Here is a 20187-nt window from a genome sequence, read left to right on the forward strand (position 1 = left end):
TTGTTTCAAGGAAGCTTCTGATTTCCTCCTTGATCTCATTGTTAACCCATTCATTGTTCAATAACATGTTATTTAACTTTCATATGTTTGTGTGTTTTTTGGTTTTCTTTTTGTCATTGATTTCTATCTAGCTTAATAGCATTTGGTCAGAGAAGATGCTTGATATATCAGTCTTCCTAAATTTATTGAGACTTGTTTTGTGTCCTAACTAATGGTCTATTTCAGAAAACATTCCGTGTGCACTTGAAAAGAATGTATATTCTGCTGCTTTGGGGTGAAATGCTCTGAAGATAATCTATTCTAGTATCATTTAAGCTTGTCATCTCCTTGTTGATTTTCTCTTAATTGATGTCAATGGGGTGTTAAAATCTCCTACTATGACTGTATTTATGTTAGTCTCCCCTTCTATGTCCATGAAAATTTGCCTTACATATTTTATGGTGCATAAATGTTTACTAGGGTTAATATCCTATTGTTGGATTGTTCCCTTTTTCATTTTGTAGTGTCTTAAAGAGATTATTTTTGATTAATCATAAATTCAGTGAAAAGCTTTCCTGGGTATTCCAAAGCAATCAAACTATTGGCAATAGTTTGATAGAGGGCCTTCATTTGAAATGCAGTTTACATTCACTTCCTTAGTGTTTATTGAGCACTTACTGTGTGGTAGGCATTATGGAAGGCTTAGAGACATAATGGTGAGCAAAACCATCATGAGACTTGCCTTCACAGAGCTTATATTTTAGTGGAAGAAGATGTATATTTATCATATAAGCCTACATGTGTATGTATGTTACAGCTCTGACATGTGCATCAAGGGAATATGTTCTACCAGATGTCTTCATGTCTTCTGGATGTGTCTATATAGTTGTACAAAGATGACTAATATACCTGTTCTTTTATGGGTTTAATATTTCATAAAGAACTTTCTATATTGAATTTTCTATCCATTACCTTTAATCATAGCACAGTAGCCCATTATACATGACTACTTAAATTGTTTCCAGTTTTTCTCCTATTATAAACAATGCTGAGAAAATTTGTGGGTGAAGGGGGTGCATATTATTTTGGGTAGGCTGAGCGGCTGAAACAAATAGACCCAAAGCATAATTGCTCAAACACAGAAGTGTCTATGTTTCACAAAACTTACGGTTTTGTCAAAAACTGCAGTCTAGTCAAGGCTGATAATTGGCTCTGCCCCTTTTAGCCAGTGGCTCTGCATTCTTTGTTATTACCATTACCACCTGCAGGAAAGGGACCTTATGCTTTATGGGCCGGGTCTGTTTGCTTCCAGTCAGTCCCTGTGCCTGTAACTATACCAGAATGGTTTCCTAATACAGTTTCCTAGCATGTTATTGGGTTGACCAAAAAATCCATAGTTTTTTCCGTAAAATAAAAAACACATTTTTCATTTTCAATAAAAACTTTATAGATTTGGATATTTTGAGTATGTTAGCTATCTCCTGCTATTGGCTTCTAGTGGGTAGGGGTCAGGGGTGCTGGTAAACATCTTCCAATGCATAAGACAATCCCACAGCAAAGAATTATTTGGCTAAAATGTCAATAGTACCAAGAAACCACAAACCACTTTTGACATGTTCAGTCAGTCACAGAACCTTCTCCATATACGGCATGAATCTTTTTTTGTGTTTCAGTTGCATTTTTATTGTTTTTGGAAATAGTAAAGCATAATATGCCAAAATGTTGCGTATCTTCTTTCGTCTTCAGTATTAAAATGGCTGCATAAAAATTCACCAATTTCGATGTTTTTTTAAATGTACCCTGATATGACAACTATAATACAATCAATACAGTCTAACAAAATTGTTTCGAATGAAGTTAAAGACAACTAAGCACTACTAGAGCCATTGTATTGGAAAAAAACTAAACAAACTTTTTGACTAGCCCAATATACAGGGTCCAGCAGAAATAAAGCCTGCTTGAGTGTGGTTGGTAGAGTAATAATATAGGTGTAACAATTTATAGTTTTAGTTTGAACATTTCACCTAAAATGTCATATGGTGTGCTTGAGTGTGATGTTGTTACGTTATAGAAGTCCATGCTTATGATTTTGTAATAAAAAATGGGGGTGATATTTATGCCAGCCCTTGAACTCCACCTACCTCCTATCTCTGGGCCTCTCTTAACTCATTAGGGCTACTATGAAGCCATTGAACTGATTGGCAGCACCTGTAATCTGATTTTCACATAGGCTTCTTTGAGGTTTACTGGAAAACTCTTGAAATGTAAGGCAGGGATCTACAAACCAACCAGCTGTTTTTCTATGTCTGCAAGCTAAAGGTGGTTTTCACATTTTTTAATCATTGAAAGGAAAAGCATTCCTGACATAAAAATTAAATGAAACTGAAATTTTATTGTCCATGAATAAGGTTTATTTGCGTATAGGAACACTTGTTCATGCATGTATCATCTGTGGCTATAATTGTGCTACCACAGGAGAGACAAGAAGTGAAAACAGAATCTATACTTCACAAAGCCTAAAATATTTATTATCTGGCCTGATACAGAAAAGTTTTCTAGACCCATAATCTAAAACATTGTTCAGACTTACCTCTTACTATTAGAGTATTGGCCTTTCCAATTTTATGAGACCCTTTCTCTGCACTTTGTATGTTTCCCTTCATAATTATCCATAAAATGACTAATTGCTTGAATTGGTTTTTTTTTTCCTATAAAACCCTGCTGAAATAGTAGTGCACACTGTCATTTGGCTCTTTCCATAGACTTTATTTCCACAGAGTTTCCAGCTCCAGTAGGTGTGTGTTTTGCCTTTTTAGTTGTCACATGCTTGATTTTACTAAGTCTTATGCCACAACAGGACAAGAGCTTCTAGCTTCCAAGCCTGCAACCTCTGTTTCCTCTCCATTTCACTGTTTATTTAGCACCACACAATTTAGATTTTAAACAACACCTTTATTTCAGATGAGACTTATGCTATGATTAAAGATAGTCTTTAGCAAGCCATAAATCTAAATTTAATAGGACTCCACAGATCTCAAAGTTAATAATCCAGTGTAGCTGTTCTGGGTTTAGCAGTGGTGGAGGCATGGGGGTTGGGGTCCATTCTGCCCTTTGTAATTACTTAGGATCCAGGCAGACAAAAGTTATACCATCTTTAGCTTTTGGCTTCCATTGTTATCCTAGACTTGGCCATTGACATTCTAGCTCATAAGAAAAAGAAAAGGCCTGGGAAAGATTGCAGTCAGATGTATGGACCAAGTCTAGAAGTAGTTTACAACGTGTCTATTTACATTCCATTGGAAAGAATAGGTCTTGTGGCTACCCTAAAAGGACTACAAGCTGGAAAAAATGGTATAGCTGGGTTTGCCCTGGGGGAAGAAGAGAAGAAACTTTAAACTGCCAGCATTCTGCTACCAGGCTTCCAGAGCTGCATGTATTTTTGTTCCTTAAATAAAGTCGGCTTAGTTGTGAAGGGTTTACGGTTGGGATAGATTTATTTATAAGAAAACTACCTATGCAAATGTAATATTTTAAATGCAGCTTTTTAAACAAGTAGTTAGAATAATATATGTGTGTGTTTTCAGGCTATTGCACATTATGAACAATCGGCAGATTATTACAAAGGAGAAGAATCCAACAGGCAAGTGTGATAAAAAACAAATCTTCACTATACTCTGAATGTATTGTACTCTATCAAATGAAGGTATACTGGGATATCTTTTTATTTCTCTGTCAATTTGTTACTTACTCTACTCTGGTTCTTGATTTCAGTTCAGCTAATAAATGTCTGCTGAAGGTGGCAGCATATGCTGCCCAGCTTGAGCAATATCAGAAAGCCATCGAGATCTATGAGCAGGTGAGGTTATTGCTGCCTCTTTAATTTCTGGTAAAATTTACTCTGGATCTTTTTTTTTTATTGAGATATAATTCATATATTATATAATTCATCCTTTTAATGAGTACTATGTCTATGGTGTTTAGTATATTCACAAAGGAGTGTGTATAATCATCACCATTTCCTAATTCCAAAACATTATCATCCTCAAAAGAATCCCCATTTTCTCCTCCTCCCAGTCCCTGGAAACCACCGTCTGTTGTCTGTCTCAATGTATTTGTTGATTCTAGGCCTTTAACATGTAAGGAATCATATACTATGTGGCTTTTGTGACTGGCTTCTTTCACTTAGCTTTTTTTTCCAAAGTTCACTTACGTTGTGACATGTATTGATACTTCACTCATTTTCATAGCTGAGTAATATTACACAGTTTACCCACTTATTATTTGATGGAAATTTGGGTTGTTTTCACTTTGGGGCTATTAATGAATCCTTGGTGCTATAAACACTTTTGACCAAGTTTTTTTTGGGGGGAGGTATATTTGCACTTCTCTGGGCTATATACCTGGGATTGGGATTGCTGGGTCATGTGGTAAATTCATTTTTAACTTTTTGAGGAACTGCCAAATTGTTCTCCATAGTTACCACACCATTTCACCATCCCACGGGCAATGTACAGGGGTTCCAGTTTCTCCATAGTCTCACCAATACTTCTTGTTTTCTGTTTGTTTGTTTAATAATAATCACCTTAATGAATGTGAAACAACATCTTGTTTTTGGTTTTCATTTCCTTAATGATTAGCGATGCTGAATATCTTTTCTTGTGCTTATTGAATATTCATATGCATATATTTTCCGTCAAGAAATGTCTATTCAGTTCCTTTGCCCATTTTTGGAATCAGTTATTTGGTATTGAGTTTTAGAAGTTCTTTATATATTCTGGATATTAATCCCTTATCAGATAAGTGATTTGCAAATATTGGTTCCCATTCTGTGGTTTGCCCTTTTACTCCGTTGTTAGTTATCCTTCGATGCACAAAGTTCTAAATTTGTATTGAGTCTCGTTTCTCTATCTTTTCTTGCTTGTCTTTTTCATGTTGTATCCAGGAAATTACCAAACCCAAGGTTATGAAGCTTTTCTAGGAGTTTTTTAGTTTTAGCTCTTAGCTTTTGATCTTTGATCCATATTGAGTTAATGTTTTATATATGGTGTTAGTTAAGGATTCAACTGCATTCCTTTTTGCCTGTGGATTTTCAGTGTTCCCACCACTGTTTGTTGAATACACTGCCCTTTTGCCATTTAATGGTCTTGGTACTGTGTTGAAAATTATTTGATCAATATGCAAAAGTTTATTTCTGAGCCCTCTGTCCTAATCTGTTGATCCATATGTCAACCTTCATGCCAGTATCACACTGATTGCTGTAGCTTTGTAGTAAATTTTGAAATCAGAACACGTGGGTCTTCCAACTTCTTTTTAAAGATTGCTTTGGCTATTGGGGATTTTGTGCATTTCCATATGAATTTTAGGAACAGTTTGTCTGCCTCTGCTAAGAAACCAGCTGGGATTTAATGGGATTGCATTGACTCTGTAGACCAATTTGGAAAGTATTGTCATCTTAATATTAAGTCTTACAATCTGTGAACATAAGATGACTTTTCATTTATTATATCTTTAATTTTGTTCATTATTTTATAGTTTTCAGTGTGCAAGCCTTGCCCTTCTTTGGTTGAATATACTTCTAAGTATTTTATTCTTTTGATGCTAATATAGATGGAATTTGTTTTCTTAATTCCCTTTTCAGATTGTTAATTACTAGTTTTATATATGAAACATTGGTGGACTTGTTTATTAGCTCCAGTGTTTGTTTTGTAGATTCGTTAGGATGTTTTTATATACAACATCATGTCATCTGCCAATAGCAATAGTTTTACTAATTTATCTCCATCTGAATTCCTTTACTTCATTTTTTTGTCATTTGTGCTGGCTATAACTTCCAATACAGTGTTAAATATAAGTAGCAAGAATAGACATTCTTTTCTTGTTCCCATCTAAGGAGGAAAACTTTTAGTCTTTCACCATTAAATATGATGTTAGCTGTGGGTTTTTTAATATATGCTCTTTATTAGCTTGAGGATGTTCCCTTTTTTCCCAGTATTTTATCATCAGAGGGTATTGCATTTTGTCAAGTGCTTTTTGTACATCTGTTGCGCGGATCATGTGGTTTTTGTCCTTTAATTCTATTAAGATGGTATATTTCATTGTTTTTCATATGTCAAACCAACCTTATATTCCTGGGACAAATCATAATTGGTCATTGTGAAGTTTAGGGGTCCCCAAGAAAACCTGCAGGTTCAGTAATTCCCTAGGACTCATAGAACTCAATGAAAGCTGTTACAGTTATGGTTTACTATAAAAAGTATGCAGATTGAAATCAGCTAAAGTAAGAAGTGTCATAGGGCAGGATCCAGGAGAGTTCCAAGTATGGAATTTCCTATTGTCCTCCCAGGTAGAGTTGTACAGATAGCACTGCTTCGTTGAACAATATGTGGAAATATGTGTAGAGTGTCTGAAAATATGCTTAGAGTGTCATCAACAAGGGGAGTTCACCTGAATGTTGTGTCTAAAGCTGTTATTGGGGCTCAGTCATGTAGATGTGGTTGACCATGCATGTGGCTGACCATATTCTTCAGTCCCTCCAGTTCCTCCACAAGGTGAGTTCAACCACATTGCCCAAGGCCCCTAAGTAAACCAAAACACTTTTACCAGTCAGGGCATTCCGAGGGTTTAAGAGATTACCTCCCAGGAGTCATCGACAAAGGCCAGACCTCACTTTAGACAAAATCCTTAACTTTATAGTTATGTAATTCTTTTTGTAAATTGCTGAAATTGGTGTGCTAGTATTTTGTTGAGGATTGTGCATTTATATTTATAAGGGACATTGATCTTTAATTTTGTTTTCTTGAGATGTGTTTGTCTGCTTTTGGTAACAAGGTAATAATACCTGATGGAATGAGTTGGGAAGTACTCTCATTTCTTCTTATTTTTTAAAATAATTCCCATTTTTTGCTTGTTATTATTTTTTTTGGAAGAGTTTGTGAAAGATTAGCGTTCATTCATTAAACACTTGGTAGAATTCAGTTATTTTCTGTATTTTTTTCCTGTTTTTCAATTATTGGTTGTCATGGTTACCTTTATTAATTCCATTCTCCCAGGTTTTTTGGATTTATTTTGCTTTTTTGGTAGCAAGTTAAAGTGGGAACTTGGCTTAATGATTTTCCTCTTTGTGTGCATGCAATTTTAGTGCTATCAATTTCCCTGTTAGCACTTTTGGGGTGATTCACAATTCTGTTACATTGGTCTGTTTTTTAAAATTCATTTCATTGGATTTATTGATATCCATGGGTTTTGTTTAATTTTCAAGTGTTTGAGATTTTCCTGTTATCTTTCTGTTGCTGACTTCTATTTGACTCCATTGTTTCTGGAGAACACTAAGATTTCACTTTCGATAAATTTGTTGCATTTGGCTTTATAGCCCACAATATGGTCTTTCTTGGCATATGTTCTGTAGTTCTGCTCTCCTGGGTGACATTCTATGAATGTTAATTAGATACTTTTGGTTGGTGGTGGTGTTGAGTTCTATATATTTGTCAGTTTTCTTTCTATATATATCCATTGTTCAGCTTGGAATGTTGATGTCTCCAACTATAATTATTAAGGGAGACTCGGCCTACAAAGTTCTCTGAAGTTCAAGTCCATCAGATATAGGGGGGCTCCTCATTGGGTGCCAGATAATGGGTGTACCCTATTCCTGCGGAGTCCCTCTGGGTCACCGCGGATGGAGGAAAATAAGTCATTCCAGACACTTCTCTGTCTGCCAGGAAAAGGGGATGGTAATTCCCTCTAGTGGAGAATGCCCCAGCCCTTCTCTTTAAGTGGCTTTTATTGAGAATGATATACAGCCTGAATGCAAAGCTCATCAATCAATGTCAAAAGGCTATGTTTACAGAAAACAGAGATCCTAGATAACAATTGAAAACACACAAAGATTTGCTTCAGGGCAGGGTCTGGTAGACAGAGTGGTGCCCATTCAACCCTGAAACCTGGGAAACTGATCACATGGGAAACTGATCACATTCTATGCTTGACCCCAAATATCAGTACTCATTAACTCGAGGGCATTCTTAGCAAAGTAAGTTTCATAGGATTTAATGCATTCCTTTTCTAGGCCTAATTGTCCCCATTGGCACGTCATCCAGTTTAGGGCTGTATCTACCTTTAGTATTGTTTCAAGCCTGATCCAGGCTGGTGGAGTAGAGCAGCCAAGAGATAAGGAGACTTCTTTCAGATAGAATGAGGACTCTGACCATGACAAAACCGAGGGGTGAGGGTCTTTTGCTCCTTCTCTGTGTCTCCCAAGTCCTTCCCTGATGGCCCCTGTGCAACTGTGCCTGTCTTAGGTTGCTCCTGTCATCGAAGGGTCTTACCCATCACTGACTAACCAGCCATCTTCTGGGGCCAAGCAGGGTGATGTGAGGGAGGCAGGGGGACAGGTTTTTTCTCCCCAGTGGCCTATTTTCCCAAAGCCTCCTTGCTCAGCTCCAGCCATGGGGCCATCTCGCCTGTCGGCAAAGCTACAGTTCCTGAAACCAGGCGGGACGGTTCCCAACAAATTATGGGTTTGTCTATTTCTCATTTCTATCAGTTTTTGCTTCACATATCTTGCAACTTTGTTGCTTGCATCGATATTTAGAATTGCTGTGTCTTCTTGGTGGATTGACCCTTTTATCATTTTACAGGGTGGTGCAAAAGTAGGTTTACAGTTCATATGGAAAATAATACAGTAGTTAATACATAATAATACAAGAATAAATTCTGTGTTTTGTGTACTCACCATTGTAAGCCTACTTCTGCCCACCCTGTATAATGTTAGTCTCTGATAGTTTTCTTTACTCTGAAGTCTACTTTTCTGATAATAATATGGCCTCTCCTGCTTTCTTTTGATTAATGTTTACTTATACTTTTTTGTACTCTTTTTCTTTCAATCTCTGTATGTCATTAAAGTGTCTTTTTTTTTTTTTTTAAAGATTTTATTTATTTATTTTTAGAAAGGGGAAGAGAGGGAGAAAGAGATGGAAAGAAACATCAGTGTGTGGTTGCATTTTGTGAGTCCTCTGCTGGGGACCTGGCCTGCAACCCAGGCATGAGCCCTACACTGGGAATCAAACTAGAAACCCTTTAGTTCGCAGGCCGGCGTTCAATCCACTGAGCCACACCAGACAGGGCTGTGAAGTGAGTGTCTTATGGACAGCATGTTGTTAAGTCATGCTTTTTAATTTACTTTGTCATTTGGCGTTTTTTGACCACATTTATTGTAATTATTGCTCTATTAGGGCTTACATTTTACATTTTATATGTTTTCCATTTCTGTGTTTTTTGTTTTCCTGCTTTCCAGTGAGTGACTTATCTGTAGTGTTTTTGAATGTATCTTTGAATGGCTTTTTTAGTGATTGCCGTAGCTATTATATTTATATAACTTATCATAGGCTAATGTTATCCTCATTTTGTCAGTTCTAGTAAAATATAGAAATCTTATCTTTTTACACTCTTTTTACTCTCTCTCGCTTCTGTGTATAATTGTCTTATTTTCTTTACATACTTTTAGAACCACATTAGTTAGTATTACAATTTTTGCTTCAACCATCAAATATAATTTAGAAATCTTAAAAGAAGAAAAGTTCATTGTATCCACCCAGATTTTGTTTGCTGTGTTCTTCCTCCCTGATGATTTGAGATTTCTTCTTTTATTGTTTCCTGTCGGTTTAAAGAATGCCCTTTTGCCATTCTTTTAGGATAGGTCTATTGACAACATACTCCTCTTGTTTTCCTTCATCTGTGAATGTTTTGATTTCCTTTTCATTCCTGAAGCATGTTTTTCATGGGTATACAATTCTGGGTTGATGATTTGTTTGTTTTAGTGCATGAAAAAGGTCCATGTATGCCCTTTGTGGTTGCTGATGAGAAAGTTGGCTGTCATTCACGTTGCTTTTGTCCTGTAAGTAAAGGGATGTTTTTCTCTGACTGCTTTCACTTGTTTTTCTTTTTCTTGAGTTTTCAGAAGTTTATGTGCCTTGGCATGGATAGCTTTGCTCTTATCCTGTTTGGGTTTCACTAAACTTCTTGAATCTGTAGGCTTTTGTTTCTTGCTAAATTTGGATGTTTTTAGCCATTATTTCTTCAAGTGTGGTTTTAGCTGCTTTTTCCCCTTCCAAGACTCAGAGGACCCCAATGTTACTTGCATAGCTCCCTTTGCTCTATTTACTTAATTTTTTCAGTTAGTCTTCTCTATGTTGTTTAGAGTAAGTAATTTCTAATGTTCTGTATTCTGTCGTCAGTTTGTTGATTCTTTCCTCTGTCCCTGCTGTTGAGCCCATCCACTTTTTATGTGGATTTTGTATTTTTCAGTTCTAAAATTTCTTTTTGGTTCTTTATGTGTTCTGGGATTTTTTTTGCTGTGGATTTCTTTTACTTGGTTGATGTTTCTTTCCTTTTTTTTTTTTTTTTTTTTTTAATTTTCAAGTGTTTTTGTATTGCTATTTTGAAACATTTTTCTGAAGGTTCCCTCAAAACCATTGTTAGGTAATTCTAATATTTCTTCCATCTCAGAGCTGTCATCTACGGGTTGTCTTTTTTCATTCAGTTTAAGATTTTTCTTATTTTGAGGGGGTGGTATGGTGAGTCAGTTTCAATTGAATACTGGGCATTTTCACATTATTTTATGAGACTGGATATTACTTAAACCTTCTCTGTAGCTGGTTTTCTGTGACACTGCTCTGGTTGGGGAAGAGTGTGTTACCTCATTACTGCCAGGTGGAGGTAGAAGTTGAGGCTCCCCACTGGCCTCCATTGACATCTGGGTATAGGCCCTCATTTTGTTCCAGCTCCTGTTTGCCCTCCGCTACCTCTATCCTGGGGTTGTCCTTGCTACTGCTAGGTCATGGTGAAATCTTAACCCTCCACTAGGCCTCTTCTGAAACCAGCTGGGAGGTGAGAACATCTGGTTCCTGCTGGATGGAGGTGGAACCAGGTTCCTCATGTGGTTTCCACTGCCTCAGTGACAGGGTTAGAGGGTGGGCTTATTACTAGCTGGCAGGGATGGAGGCCTGGCTACCTTTATGGCTTTCTCTGAAGCCACCTTGGCAGGAATGTTGAGCTCCTCTTTGTATTCTGGAAAATATGGACGTCTTAGTTTCCTCCTTGACCTTTGATAATGTGAGTGGGGGTAGGGCCACAGTTTTCTTGTGGTGTTTGGCTGTAGTGAGCAGTTATTAACATTTTCTGTCTTGCTAATCTGCCTCTTTGCTAGTCTTTTTGGCTAGAGACAGCAGACTTTTGTGAATCTTCTTCCTTCCTTCCTTCCCTCCCTCCTCCCCTCCCCTCTCCTCCTCTCCCTTCCTCTTCCTTCCTTCTTTTGCATCTAATGGCTTTTATAGGTGGCTAGCTTTCTCTATAAAAAGTCAAGGGTATATGAATGAAAAAGAAAACCCAGGAGATTCACTGTCATGTTTTCCTTTGTGTCTCAGGGTCCCTGTCAGCCTGTAGTTTTCTCTTCACCTTTCAGTCTTAGATTTGTTTTATAGAAAATAATTGGGGCTTTCAGTTGTACTTGGGAAAGACAGAGCAAAGTATGTCTGTTCCATCTTTCTGCAAGTGGAAGTCTTTTGAGCCATTTTTAACAGGTCAACACTTTATTAAATATTTTTCTAGTAAAATTTTCTAGTTCATGATACTATATTAAAAGAATGTATTTCCTAGCTAAACTAACGTAAGATACAGAAGTATTTTCTTATGGCAGTAGATGAGAATCAGCATGCCTAATATAAGAAACCAAACCTCTTAAAAAAATAATATATATTTATGACACATAGACATGGACTACAGTAGGCTGATAGCCAGAGGGAAAGGAGGGTGGGGGAAGTGAAAATGGGGATAAATGGGGATAGAAGGAGACTTGACTTTGGGTGGTTAGCTCACGATGAAGTATGCAGATGATGTTTTATTGAGTTGTACATTTGAAACTTGTATGGTTTTATTAGTCAATGTCACCTCAGTAGATTAAATTATTCTTTTTAGCCTACAGTGAGATGCCATTTCACACTGGTCAGAATTGCCATCATAAACAGATCAGCAAACAATAAGTGCTGGCAAGCATGTGGGGAAAAGGGAACCCTAGTGCCCTATTGGTGGGAATGCAGACTGTTGTGGCAGCTGTGGAAAACAGTATTTCCTCAAAAAACTAAAGATGGAACTGCCTTTTGATCCAGTGATCCCACTGCTGGGATTATACCCTAAGAATCCTGAATCACTAATTCAAAAGAATCTATGTACCCCAATAGCAGTATTATTTATAATAGTCAGGTTCTGGAAACAGCCTAAGTGCCCATTAGTAAATGAGTGGATCAAAAAACTGACACATTTACACAGTGGCATACTATGCAGCAGAAAGAAAAAAGGAACTCAATAAATTAAACTTAAAAATTAAAAAGGAAAAAAGAAAAAGAAGCCAAACCTTTTAAATTTGACTCCGTTTTCTGTGCCTAGGTTGGAGCAAACACCATGGATAATCCTCTGTTGAAGTATAGTGCAAAGGATTACTTCTTTAAAGCAGCTCTCTGTCACTTCATAGTCGATGAGTTGAATGCCAAGGTAAGGAGTCAGTTCTTCAGTACTAATTTTCTGATACACATTACCCATGAGAGAAGGCCTCACTCAATACCTTACTCAGGTATTGTGTTGTTCTGATATCACTTCCTTTGGGTGATATTCGTTAGTTGCAAGACTAAACTGAGTACATTTAAAAAAAAAAATAATAATGATGTATGTGTCCCAGCTGTGATCTTGTAACATGTGCCTAAGCTGTTCCCTTCAAGTTCCCTGGTAGCCACATTTCCTTCAGTAGTTTTGCCTTGAAGAAATTAGGGAGCTAAGGGGGAGAGAATAAAAGTAGAATGCCTTCCTTTTTGAAAAACTTAGAAATGGAATTGGAATGGGGATTGTGAGAAAGTAAAAAGCTAAGTGAAAGCTGAGACAAGAGGTAGAGAGTTGAGTAATCTTGTTGTTTTTAGTTGGAGGTGGAAGAGCAACATTAAAACCACTAAAAGGAAAAGCATTCTTCCTTCAAGCCTTGAAGAATGGCCTAAGTGATTTTTGGGGGGACTCAGAACAGTGTTGAAGATGAACTCCATTTAATGGATTCCAACAGACACTGGTCTGAGTTTTCAGTAAATTATCTCATTCTTAACTGAAATTGAAAATCAGATAAATAGGATTCCTGTGTTAATTCTGATGTTGAATTTACCACCACACTTCTTACACACCTAATAAGATGTAGATGAGTCTTATTGAAGTTAATAGAATGTTCAAAGCTTTGTTTCCTGGTTTAGAGAGTCAAATATTAATAAGTGGTTTTTCTCTCTCAGCTTGCTCTTGAGAAATATGAGGAAATGTTTCCAGCATTTACTGATTCAAGAGAATGTAAATTATTGAAAGTAAGTAATGTTAGAACTTTGAAGAAAAAAGCTTTTGCTGTCAGGTGGAACTGTGTATAAAGTGAAGTTCTCATTTTGTGAAGTCTGCTGAAGAATCTTTCCTGCTTTTGCATAATAGGTTTCAAATGCAACTAAGAGTCAGGGACATAGCATTGAGTTCTGAAGCAAGCAATTCTGAAATGTTAACACAAATACCAGATCCATGACTTGGGCAATTCTGTATTTATACTTGAATATTTCTCCAATTTTGTAAAGTATTTGGCAATATCAGTTAATGTGATACTAAGGTTGTTTCTGTATTTAAAATATCTTTATTCATAAATGGAACTTCCTAGCCTACCAAACTAAATTTTTCATGTTTATGTTATCAGAAACTTCTAGAAGCTCATGAGGAACAGAACAGTGAAGCTTACACTGAAGCAGTAAGTTATGTCTTTGTGATAAAGTACATTCTTTGAAGGTTTAAGTTACAGAAACTTCTTTTTCTTTTCATTGTGTAAATGCTGAATATTTATTTTATTATTCTGCTATACTGAACTTCTGTTTTCCAGAGGTCATGTTTTATATATTCTACACACCTATACAATTATAGAGTTTCATTAGCCATGGTGAATTTAGTTGTGAGACAAATTCAAGAAAAAAAACACACAGTGTTAAAATTTTCTGTTTTGAATGTTTTCTTTTGAAAATAATCTGCTCCATAAATAAGTGTAAAATAAAATCAGTTAAACGCAATTTAAAATATAAAAACAAAGCAGTGAAAGTTTGCTATATTCCTGGAATAAAATAAATGTAAATTTTTTTCTTTATATTCATCAGTCTTCTGTTTTCCTATCTTTTGCTCTCATGTTTAGAATCAAAAGTTTCTCAGTATCCGCCATTAATATATTCATCATGACTTTGAAGCAATAGTGGAAAGAAATGTTTTCCCATTTAACTTTTGCTACAAAACTATTTTCATTCTATTGAAATGTCTTTCTTTTACTAGTGTGTTGAAATGAGTTAAAGGTATTCTGCTTTTGTATATCCAGTGAATACTGGATCACCGTTATTTTTCCATGTTCCCTTCTAAGTCTTATACATGGTCTGATTTCCTCTGTCACATGAAATGTGCTCTTCTTCCAGTTATAAAGGCTGTTAGAAATTTTTGTCATCACAAGTTAGCATACACAGCAATATAAAAGGCATAGAAACTTATCAATAGCTCCATCAAAATAGACAGAGGATAATGAAAAAATAAACAAATTTTAATGAAGAAAGTTAGGAACTGGAATGAATAATTTTAAATGAAGAAAGTTGGTAGATTATCACTATATATGTTTAAACAGCTGTTGTTTTGTTTTGATTGTATTTCAATGGACTAATTCCTATTCCTCTAACCTTAAACTAGGTGAAGGAATTTGACTCAATATCTCGCTTGGATCAGTGGCTTACTACCATGTTGCTTCGTATCAAAAAGTCCATCCAAGGGGATGGAGAAGGAGATGGAGACCTAAAGTGAAACAATTAAAAGTCTTTGTGGCATGCAGTTAACTTCTCCTTAGTTTCCTCTTAGGGCCAAGTGATCTTTATGGGATGCCCATTTAATGGCATAATTTTGTTGCACATGAGCCAAATGATGTGTGTGATTTTCAAGTTTGCTGTGTTTGTGTCATTGTTAAGTGGATGAGTAAGAAACTCCTGTGCATACTGTGGGTATGATGGGCTATTTCATGCTTGCCAGAGTCCCCAGAGTTTTCTGAGACCTACTTCACAATTTTCTTATTATTTAATATTTGCAGAACCCATGTTTAATTTTGCCACATATTTTTCTGTTCTTTTTCTTGAACTTGAGTACCCAACCCAATTGTTCTAATTGATGCTTTGCATATTCTCTGTAAATCTGCATCTGGATATAGTCTCTAAGAGTATGCCTTTAGTTTAGGGTGGCTGTTAGCAATAAGTTTATGACTTTGTTAGAAATGTTTTATTGTTGTTATCTTGTGATTCTTTTGATGTTGCTAATGACCAGTTTCTTTGCTTTTGATATTGTTCCCTATGCTAACATGCATGTTAAAATTCAGAACAGCTGGGGTCTGCCTGTGTCACATTGTGAAAAAAGGGAACTTCCTGGCAGTGCTTGCTTGTGCGTGTGAGAATGTCAAGGTCGGTTTGACTGCTGTGTATTTATATACACAGGCACACCCTCACAAATATATAAACTCTGTGAGAAACAGAATTTTTCCTTTTCTTAGACAGTTTCTGCTTTTAGCTGGGGTAAAAATCCCTTTCTTTTTATTCACATAAAGGCATTGTAATGGGCACGTACCTGTTTTTTCATGTTCATACTCTTTTCCATTGAGATGGGATCCTTTATGCCACAGTCATGTGTACATCCTCATTGAGAAAGTGTTTCAGTAATTTATCCATTTATTAAATCTTATGGGTTAGGTAGGGTAAACATGATACAGAGGTTTATTATATACCTCCAACTAGCTTCTGAGGGGACTTGATTTTCCTCTTAGTTGATGGAATTGTATTATCTTCTGTGTTTGAACTCTATCCTTTTGTTTAAATAGCATGTGCTCTATTGATTTATGAACTTGATCACATGTTACATGCTAACATTGTATTTTAGACATGGCCTTGTTTCTTGAATCTCCTATATGCATATTTTTAGGCTTAAATGATTTATGTTTAATGTGCATTTGTTGCCAGAGATAGCCTATGTTTATTTCTCAATTGTGCTGCTTTCATTAGTGACAAGTAATGAAATTCCCCATCTTATGTTATAGTAATTGGTATTTAAGTGATGTTTTCATTTGTGTTTTTGTGTGTGTGTGTGTGTGTGTGTGTTCTTAAGATTTTGTTTCATTTTAGAGAGGGAAAGGGAGGGGGAGAGAAGGTGAGAAACATCGATCGGCTGCCTCTCGTTCATGCCCCGTCCAGGGACTGAACATGCAACCCAGCCATGTGCCCTAACTGGGTACTGAACCAGTGACCTTTCACTTTGAGGGATGACACCCAACCAACCGAGCTACATTGGTCAGGGCTGATGTTTTCATTTTTGGTTGGCCCTCAACTGTGATTGCTAGTAGGCTTTGTTAACCGGAAGTGGAGTGGGTGTGCCCAAAGGGCACAGTGGGAAGGAAGGTTTGGGAATGGTGAATAGGTTAATCTGGGATGAAAGGAAAAGTAGCAGAGAAGAAAGTTGAAAGGACCAGCTGAGGCCAGATTGTGGAGGCTCTTTCTGAGGTGGCTGTGAGGATTCTCTGGCTGTAGTTGTGGAGTAATGTTGTACACGAGGTGGACTGATGGAGAGGAAGATCAGCTGAGGGCAGAGGGAATGGACCAGAAGGCATGGACACTCTGGCATTGGGCCCTGGAATCTGATGAGGATTTTTTTTTCCCTTCAGAAGTAACGAATTCTTAAAAGAAAGCTGGCTGTCACTGATAGTATAATTTGGAATGAAGATCGTTTGGTAATTTTTTATTTCCTGTTGGAACCTCTTGTGAATATAGAGAGAGAAAAGTGGGTTGCTGTTGCTTTACCTAATCTGTTTCACAACCATCCAAATGCGCTTTGTAAAAGTTTTTTTCTAAATGCACCTCTGTTGAAAGTGGGGCATGGGGAGTTTTTGTAGCCCGTGTACTCTGGCCATAAGTCTGTGCCATCTGGAGGGCATTTAAATCCTAGCCAGCCAGCATGCTTCTTTTAGCACTAGCCTAGAAGGTTTGTTTCCACTTGTTAAAAGAACTTCCTGGCCTGATCACTTAAAGTAAAAACCAAATGCTTTCTTTTAACACAATTCCGTTTATCTTTTATCATGATCCTCTAATAAACCCATCTGAAAAAAAGGTATGGTTTTTAAAAATAATGTTGGCAACATTTCGTTTTGTCAGAGATCTTGTTATCTGTTTTGAAATGAACAGTGAGATCAGCATCTGAGTCCAGAATTCTTTTAATATTTCACACGAAATGGTAAAAATAAGTGTACTGACTAGAACAGACCTGCTAGAAGGTGAAAAGAAAATGAGAGGAGAAAAGTCCCATTAATAGTATCCAAACATCTTCCTTGAAATGTTCCATTGTTGAACATAGGGTAGTACCATGACTCAGAAACTGAAGGAGGGTTCTCAGGATTTATAGGATGTTATAGGATGTTATTCATGAACAAAATATGATGACTGTTAATGTTGCAGTTCTTGTATTTTAGCAAATCTGGGGTTAGTTCAAAGTCAGTTAACATTTCTTACAGGAAAGCTTTACATTTTGTGGCAACATTTTTATAGCTCGTGTGAGTTCCTTTTTAATGTAATGATTTGAAAAAAGTATTTTGCACAGTGGTGACTGTTGTAATGGTGTCACTATAACCAAAGTGTGTACATTTATTTTTTCCTTTGATACTGTGCATTTAAAATATCCAAACGCAGACCTTTGTGGCTTTCTTTGGAGAGTTTGCCAGCACAGCATTGCTGCCTGTGAGCCACCACCTGTGGTATGCTAGCAGGTTCCTGCCTGTGAAGTTCTGAGTTGGTCCCTGTGGTGTTTTCCTCTCTCATGCTCAGGTAGAGGATTGTATTATGAAAACTAACCATGAATCTACTTTAGCAGAAAAGAGTATGTATGTTTTATGTGAACCTGTACAGTAAATAAAGTGGAAATTATGAGTAATATTTTGACAGGTCTTTTCTACCTAAATTTACACGGATCACAAGTAGCTTCCTTTCTTGAACTTATTCCTATTCAATTTAAGGCAATAAGCATTAATATTCTCTAGCCTATTTGAATATCCTTTGAAACATGAGTTTGACTATGCTAAAATCTCTATTACTTCTTGGAAATTCAGGGCACTGTAATGGTTTTGCAAGCTGAGGGTTTATGAAAGCAAGCCTGGTTATAGTCTGCTGTTAGTCTGCTAAATTTGCACATTGACTCTGTAACCCTCACAGTCTCATCCATTTCTGTTGCCCCAATAAGGAATATTGCTTGCATCCTTTGGACTTGCAAAGTTGAGGGGGGATTGGTCCATAGAAAACTGTTAGGTGGGGGAGGGGAGAGGAAGGGAGGAAGAGGGAACCCTGAAGCCACTCAACCCTGTTGGCAGTGTGGGCATACATTGAACTTGCAGATGTCTGTACAGGGTTAGCATGTACTTCTGGGGAAGGTCAGGTCCAATGGCCACTTGGGCTACAAGTTCTACAGAGGAAGAGGGTGCCATGGAGGGTGGTAGTATGGGTCAGCTCATCCTAAGAGCAGTGTTCAGGTCATTGAGCATATTCACAACTTAAAATTGGTAATTCAAAGCAAATTTTGGCCAGAGGGAGGCGGGGGCGGGAGAATGTAGAACAGGTCATCCCAACCTAGAAATTCTGAGAAGTTGTTGATCATTCAAGGTTTAGTTTATCTCAGAATCATTATTTCCTAACAAAAAGGAGCCAACATGGTGGTTTAAAAACCAGGTTTTGCCAGTCTTGGTAAGAGTCCTGTCCACATTGGCAAAGGTAAGTGGGTGGTTTCTGTTGCTTGACTGGGTGACATGCTAGGTGATCCCATGTGTTTGTAGCTTGCTAAGTCATACCTGCCCCCATTTAGGTACATGTGAGCAAATGGTCCTTTGTACAGGTGCCTTCCCCCTACTGAAATAATATTGTTACTTCAAGTTTCATACTGTCAGTTTAATTAAAGGGATAATCATTCATTTGGTCTCAAAAAATCTCCCTGTGTGACAAGGTATAAATTTAACACGTTAGAATTAAATCATAACTCATACTCAAATCTGTTGGTTTAGATTGTCATCTGATTCTACAGCAAAACCACATTTCTGTAAAAATTACCTCTAGTAAAGGTCTTCTCCCACCACATGATCCATTTTTCCCAAACTGTAAAACAAAAGTTTTGGTAAACAGCCAGCAGAGATCTTTGGAGTTTGGACTATTTTCAATGCTGTGGCTGAGACACTGAATCACTCCCTTAATTGCCTATCCTGAGGCTCTAGGAGAAGCACTGCCAGCACCAAGGGCACTTTTCCAATCCTGGACTGACATAGTGATACAATAGCTTGCTTCACTCAGGGAGACTGTACTTGGATTAAGAGAAATAGGGAGAGATGCCCCGCAAATCCCTCAGTGATGAGTCTTCCACAGGGTTTCCAGGTTTTTCTATTCTTAGAGGCAGCTTTACCCTCTCAGGAAGCAAAGAACTAGATATATTGGAGAAATCTTTATGATGCAAACTTAAATGTGACATTGAAGAAACCAGTGTGCTTACACACTCCACACCGCCAGCTGCACAGGTTACTTCTATACAAACAGGTTAGTATTACTTATCAACAAGCCTTTTACTTCTAAAGAATAAATGTCCAGTCCACACAGTTCTAAATAAAGAGATTACTCCTAGGACTATAATCTTGATTTTAAACTTCATTATCCATGAAATTAAGGAAATTATACTTGTTTCAATCTACAAAGCCTAAATTTTAATAATGGGAAGAAAACATTACAATTTGTAAAACTTTTACAAAGCAAACGTTTATTAACACATTAAACAATTTTTTTGGTAGAATTTCTAAAGAAACAAATTCAAGACAAAAATTCATCTAGTAGGTAACAAAATAATCTATTATTTAAATTCCTTCTCATTAAAATGACTTTACTCCATGAAACAGTATTATCAGTTGGACGGGTTCATTCTGTTACCAAGAATACAATGGCTGTGTGACAGTCACTAGTTCTTGTTCTGTAACACAACTAGGATATATTGTCATAATTGAATTTGAACTAGTTCAATACTGCTATTCTTTAAGAGCAGGTGTGAAACATGTTATCAGCACCTAAAACATACCTT

At 36.8% G+C, this 20187-nt stretch overlaps 1 protein-coding gene across 1 annotated transcript in view; it reads left to right on the forward strand.

Moving 5' to 3' along the window:
* Window positions 1-17996, forward strand: part of NAPB (NSF attachment protein beta) — a 51564-nt gene extending 33568 nt beyond the window's left edge. Inside the window, exons 6-11 of the mRNA XM_054572896.1 lie at window positions 3564-3625; window positions 3751-3835; window positions 12415-12519; window positions 13293-13361; window positions 13733-13783; window positions 14752-17996. Coding sequence (XP_054428871.1) covers window positions 3564-3625; window positions 3751-3835; window positions 12415-12519; window positions 13293-13361; window positions 13733-13783; window positions 14752-14862 — 483 coding nt within the window. The 3' untranslated portion in view covers window positions 14863-17996. The remainder of the gene's footprint in view (window positions 1-3563; window positions 3626-3750; window positions 3836-12414; window positions 12520-13292; window positions 13362-13732; window positions 13784-14751) is intronic.
* The last annotated feature ends 2191 nt before the right edge of the window (window positions 17997-20187 follow it).

This window comes from Pteronotus mesoamericanus, unplaced genomic scaffold, assembly GCF_021234165.1.
Source record: "Pteronotus mesoamericanus isolate MK-2021 breed Mesoamerican mustached bat unplaced genomic scaffold, CSHL_Meso_final contig_245, whole genome shotgun sequence".
NCBI classification, from domain to species: Eukaryota; Metazoa; Chordata; class Mammalia; order Chiroptera; family Mormoopidae; genus Pteronotus; species Pteronotus mesoamericanus.